The 6,005-nt window shown below is 37.3% G+C and overlaps 1 protein-coding gene across 6 annotated transcripts in view; it reads left to right on the forward strand.

Moving 5' to 3' along the window:
* Positions 1–6,005, forward strand: part of MAPK10 (mitogen-activated protein kinase 10) — a 338,212-nt gene that overhangs the window by 246,852 nt on the left and 85,355 nt on the right. For all 6 annotated transcript variants that reach the window (XM_024764175.1, XM_024764173.1, XM_024764172.1 and 3 more), the window contains one exon: positions 2,887–3,016. In XM_024764175.1, coding sequence (XP_024619943.1) covers positions 2,887–3,016 — 130 coding nt within the window. The remainder of the gene's footprint in view (positions 1–2,886; positions 3,017–6,005) is intronic.

Below are 6,005 nucleotides of genomic sequence, written 5' to 3' on the forward strand. Positions count from 1 at the left end.
CCTGCATTACACAATGACTCCAGCAAGGACATTGACTTTAAAAATAGTAATAGTCATTATTTATTGAGTGCACACTCTAGGCAAGGGGCTGTAGATACATTACTACCTCATTTACTCCTTATAAAAATCTTGTCAGGTTATTACCTCCATTTTTAAGCATGTGGAAACTGATGCCAGAAAGTGTAAGTGGCTTGCTCATAGCTTCACGTCTAGTAAGCAGTAGTGCTGAGATTCAGACCTAGAATTTCTTCAAGAAAGAGGTACCATAGGAAGAGAGAACATCACAACATTTCTAGGAGAGATTGGCCAGAACCTGCCAAGATCCCCAGAGGGCAGCATTTTCTCAGTCATTCTACATGGGCCTACTGTCTCCAGGATCTGTTCAGTATCTCAGGGACTCAAACTCACATCGACAAGACTCACTAAAAGTTCACACACGAAACCAGATTCCGATTTATTAAATTACAAGACATGCAGTAGTCAAGCTAACCAAATATGGGCATAATACTTATATGCAGAATTCTGAAGGAGAGCCTCATGAGTAGAATTTTGACTGCAGAGGATAGAATCAGACTAAAGAGACACAGATCAGATTGCTAACTGGCTGTAGTCTCTGACAGTCACAGTAGGGATTTCCACCTGGCTGACTGGATCCCTGGACCTACCTGAGAGCACACTTTCTTATTTCACCAGGCAGTACCAGAATTTACCTCTCTGACTCCTTCCTAGGCCCACATGACTAATTGCTGTTCTTTCTTTAGATATTTTAATGACTTCACCTAAGTTGTTTTGGCTTAAAATTTAGTCTTTCTCTTTAAGGTGACTGTTCTGATCACTTTCCTGTTGACACAATTTCTTAGCTTCAGAAAGCAAGTTTAATTCCTGTATTTCCAAATTAACTGTTGCCCTTGTACACTACCTATAAGATGTATGCCCATTTGACTCTTGTGCTGACATTGATAGGTTAACAAGAACAGAACAAACACAAGAATAGAAGTATCAGTGCTAAAATACAGAGTTGAATAGCAGCACAAGTTTTTAAAAAGACAGTATTTCTAATTAGCATTGGTTCACTGTGAATCAATAGTGCGTGATGCGTTTATCAAGGAAACCAGGACAGACTTAGCTGTATTAACTGTGTCAACAGAATGAATGAGCAAGTGAATGAATGAAAGAGTTGGTAGCCTTTCCCTAGTCTTCACTGACACTCCATGCTTAGAGTAACAATGGCATTTTCAGAGGACTTCAACAGACTGTAATATATTCAGAGGAAGCTGACCAGATGGTACTAGGACTTGAAATCACACTCTGACAAATGGTGGTAGGACCATTTAGCTTAAGAAAGAAAAGACCTAGGGGGGGAATAAGAAAAGCAAAGAGTTATTGAGTGCTTACTGAGTGCTTATAGAGTAGGCCAGACATTGTGCAAGGTCCTTTAATAGATTTCAAACATTACGGGCTTGTCATGATGTAAAGGGAATACTTTATTTTGAGTTGCCCTGGAAGGCAGGGCTGACAGTAGTTAGTAGAAATCACAGAGAGACAACTCTGTTTATTAGAATGATGACATTTCTAACTCTAAGAGCTTTCCAACAACAGAATGAGCTGGCTTTATGTAAAGGGGTCCATGTTTTTGAAGATGCTCAAGCAGAAACTGGTCAAAATTTGATGGAGGTGTTTTGGAGAGGAATAAGTATTAAATGGAGGCATGGACCAGATGAACTCTAAGACTTTGTCCAAACTTCTCTTGTGAGTCTATTTGCAATACAGCGAACCTCTTATTTATCTTTTAGTTTAGTGGCATGAGCCCTAAATGGTTAATGTCACTTCCAATTCAATAGATCAATAGGATATTGATTGCTCCCTTCTTTCCTAGCAACGAAGACAAAGTCCAGGACAACCCAAATTTGCAGAGATGGAAAAAACTTTGTGAGCGGGTTCATTAGGTATAATATTTAGCAAAAAGAGATTCACTTCCTCATTTGATCCTTAAACCCATGTATTCTGAGTATGGCAGAAACATAAAGCATGGTAACTTCTTCTCAAATGTCTTGAAAGCTTCAAATGTTAGTAGCATTCATTTCTGTCTTTGTATTTAAATGTAATGATTTATGCTTCTGAAACCCTGTCTGACTGCATTCCTTATTTCAAGCTTTGTTATTGTTAATGAGTGCACTTTGAGCATCAGCCCACCTGTGCATTCATGGCAATTGGTGTCATACCTTAAGAACTGGTCCTGTGGGGGCTTCCCTGGTGGCGCAGTGGTTGAGAGTCCGCCTGCCGATGCAGGGGACATGGGTTCGTGCCCCGGTCCGGGAAGATCCCACATGCCGCGGAGCGGCTAGGCCCATGAGCCATGGCCGCTGAGCCTGTGCGTCCGGAGCCTGTGCTCCACAATGGGAGAGGCCACAACAGTGAGACGCCTGCATACCGCAAAACAAAAAACAAAAAACAAAAAACTTGTCCTGTGAGTGGGGAAAGAATGAATGTCCACTGAAAATGATCAAAGAAAAATAAAATTTTACAGCTAAATATCACATATTAGTGGATGAGAAATTCAAGCCCAGAGAGATTAAATGACTTGCCACAGTCGCATGGCCAGTGGGAAAGTTGAGCACTTTTCTTTCTTTTGTCCCAGACTCACTGATGCAATTACATGCTGTTTTCTTGGCTAGATACTCTTTTTCTTTTCCTAGCAAGTAGAATGTTTCTATACTAGTCACTCTTATGTCTTTATTTACAGCCTGATTGACATGTGGCTTGAGAAGCAGGTATTTGAGTAGGATTCCAAACTAGTATTTTCCTTATCTGTATCTTTAGTTTGGTAGGCGGGAATTCTAAGGGCTCCTTTGTTCTTAATTCTGGATTGCTCTTGGGTCTCTGCAGTGCTGCGTATGATGCTGCTCTTGACAGAAATGTGGCCATTAAGAAGCTCAGCAGACCCTTTCAGAACCAAACGCATGCCAAGAGAGCTTACCGGGAGCTGGTCCTCATGAAGTGTGTGAACCATAAAAACGTGAGTTCTTATTTTAAAGCTCTTGTGGTAGGGGGTGGTGAGATTGGGGAAAGAAGATCAATATGCCAACTTGAGTAGGAAAAGCTTTCTTTTCTTTGCAATTTCTGCCCCTTAAGATTGTTTATCCTGCCCATATGCTACATTTGCTTTCATTGTGCTCATGGTAGCTTTCTTCTTAAAAATCATCTGAAAATCATATGGCATGGAGGGGATGAATCTGATAGATATTTCCCTGTTAAGAAATTAACCATATTTGGTTATCTTGCTCCAAATTAACCAGAGAACTTCATGCATTTCCAAAATAAATTTAAATAAAAACACCCAAACAAACCAAAACCAAACCCAAAATATCTTAAAGAACAATATGCTATGTTTCTTTATAAAAATTTAAATTTAATTATTAACAGGTGAAGATTTTTATCTCCTTTTACTTTTAGCTATAGTCTGGCAGTGTCCTCCAACTGTTCAGTGTACACACTGTGCTTTGGCACCTTGCTTTTTGTAGGGTTGGGCAAACGTGCAGGGACATATCTGCAGTGTACTTCAGAACAGGCTTCTCAAGAACATTTCACATTGGAACTCAGTAGGGAACACCATTACAGGGCTTTCTTCACTTCAGAATATAATCTTCTTCAAACACTGGCAAAGGCCTCTAGAATTCTTTCTGTGCTCCTGTTCTTCTTAGTAAGGATAAATGGGCGATAATTCTTATTTTAATAAAGACAATTAATAAATAAATTATAATAAATATTTTATATATAATTTATTACATACAAACATATAATAAAAATAAATTATTATAAAACTATAATAACTCCTTATAAAGTTTTTCTTGAGTATGAAAATCACAGAATACATGAAATTATCAGTGAAGTTTTATAAACAGGTGAATTTGTCATAAGGTACTAAGTAGAAGCAAATGTATGAGTGTTTAGTTGAAAAATATTTAAAATAAAAATATATGGATTTAGGCCCAATGACAGTGTTTCTTTTTCCTCCTATTACTCTACTCCAATGACTTTTTAGTTCAGTCATTTGACAGTTAAATGAATACAGTGTTCCAGGTATAGATCTAGATGCTGTAGGTGCTAAACATACAGCAGTGAAGATAAGAGAGACAAATCCCTGCCCATGCGATGCTCATGTTCTTACTGGGAAGAGAAAGGCAGTCTACAAAATAGGTAGGTCAATGTTTAGAATGTCAGATAGTAATAAGTGCTACCAAGGAAAACAAAACGAAGAAGAAAGATAAAAAATACTAGTCAGTGCAGAGTGGGTAGGGTTACTCTTTTAAATAGGTTTAGCAGGAAAGGCCTCACTCAGAAAGAGAAATTTTATGAAGTATGTACCCATCTCTGATTTGGCCAGGCAAGGAACATGATACTTCTAGAAAGGAATATAGAAATGTTAGAAATGATGATTCCTAAGAAAGATCATTCTGCTAAAGCACTTTGTTCTTTCAGTACGTGAAATAAAGGCAGGAGCAAGATTAACCACATGACCAATGCAATCTATTTTTATGATAGCAAAGAGGATGAGAAATACCATAGGCAATGGAAGATGGATGGACACAAGCAATGCAACAACTGCATGGGAAGTTTTAATAGTTTTTTGTTTTCATATATTGAATATTTATATTTCCCTAATCCTCCCTCCAGTCCCTAAAATTCAATAAATACATTGTGGAGAAATTCCCACTTACTTTGCCAATTTGAGGGAATCCTACTCCCCATTCTTGCCTGGAATATGGGGGTTCACATTTATGTTACCTAAAAAGGATTTCCAAATTGAAATAATATTTTGTAAATGGCATCCTACCTGCTATGTGTGTATGTGCATATGTTTGTGTATGTACATATGTTTGTATGCATGTATGTATATAAATCTAGGGAAATAAATTTCTGGAACTTGTTAACAGAAAGGAAATTCACTGACAACCAAATGCAAATTCCACGTTGTTGCTTGTAATACTAACTACAAGCAGTCAGAATGAAGAATGCTGGAAATGCTGTGGAAAGTAATGTAAAATAGTGAAGCAACCCCAATTAAGTTTTTAATAATAAAGAAGACAATCCATTTAGAAAATGAACACAATTCTAGGAAGTGATAGCTGTTATGATTGTGGGGCCATGACAGATGATGATTCACATCTGTGCGTATTAATGGGTTGGAATAAAAAAAAGGAACTGCATCAGATTTCTGCCTGAAAACGTTTGAACTAAAATGGAAATACCTGTGATGGTCTGTTTCTAAAGATAAGATTTTTGATTGGTTATTAATAGGAGTTAGAATTTATAAGGGATCAAAGAAAGAACAGAGGAGAAATACTCAGAGGAAAATCAAAGACAATGAAGGTGTTAAAACAAGGGCATAGAAAAGGGGAATACAAGAATATATAGTGGGGAAAATTTACTTTTTAAAATAATAAACCTTGACTTATTTAACATTGTAATGCTATTTTCTAGATTAATTTAGATTACCTAGATTATTTATTCACCAGATAATATGGATTAGCATTTTTTCATCTTTAAGGGTTGTTTGTACGTGTTGTGTGTGTGTGTCCCACACACAGTCTCTGATGTTTTTGTTTGAACAAATATCAAAATGAATTACTTTCTACGATTAAGTATTATAAAAACAGGCTCACAGTTCCAATGAGAACTGTAGACATTTTTCAATACACACCATAACTAAGTATACAGAATAGCAAAGCACTTTAATCACAAGTTTTAAAAATATTTTGAGGGACTTCCCTGGTGGTCCAGTGGTTAAGACTCCATGCTCCCCGAGTAGGGGGCCTGGGTTTGATCCCTGGTCAGGGAACTAGATCCCACGTGCTGCAACTAAGACCTGGCACAGCCAAATAAGTAAATATTTAAAAAAAATTTTTTGAAACAGTTTTATTTCCATATGCATATTCCATGCTGCAAGGTTACTTCAGAAGAGATAATCTTGTGTTTTTTGATATGTTATAACAATTACCCTGTGT

This window comes from Neophocaena asiaeorientalis, unplaced genomic scaffold, assembly GCF_003031525.2.
Source record: "Neophocaena asiaeorientalis asiaeorientalis breed wild unplaced genomic scaffold, Neophocaena_asiaeorientalis_V1.1 scaffold296, whole genome shotgun sequence".
In the NCBI taxonomy this organism is placed as follows: Eukaryota; Metazoa; Chordata; class Mammalia; order Artiodactyla; family Phocoenidae; genus Neophocaena; species Neophocaena asiaeorientalis.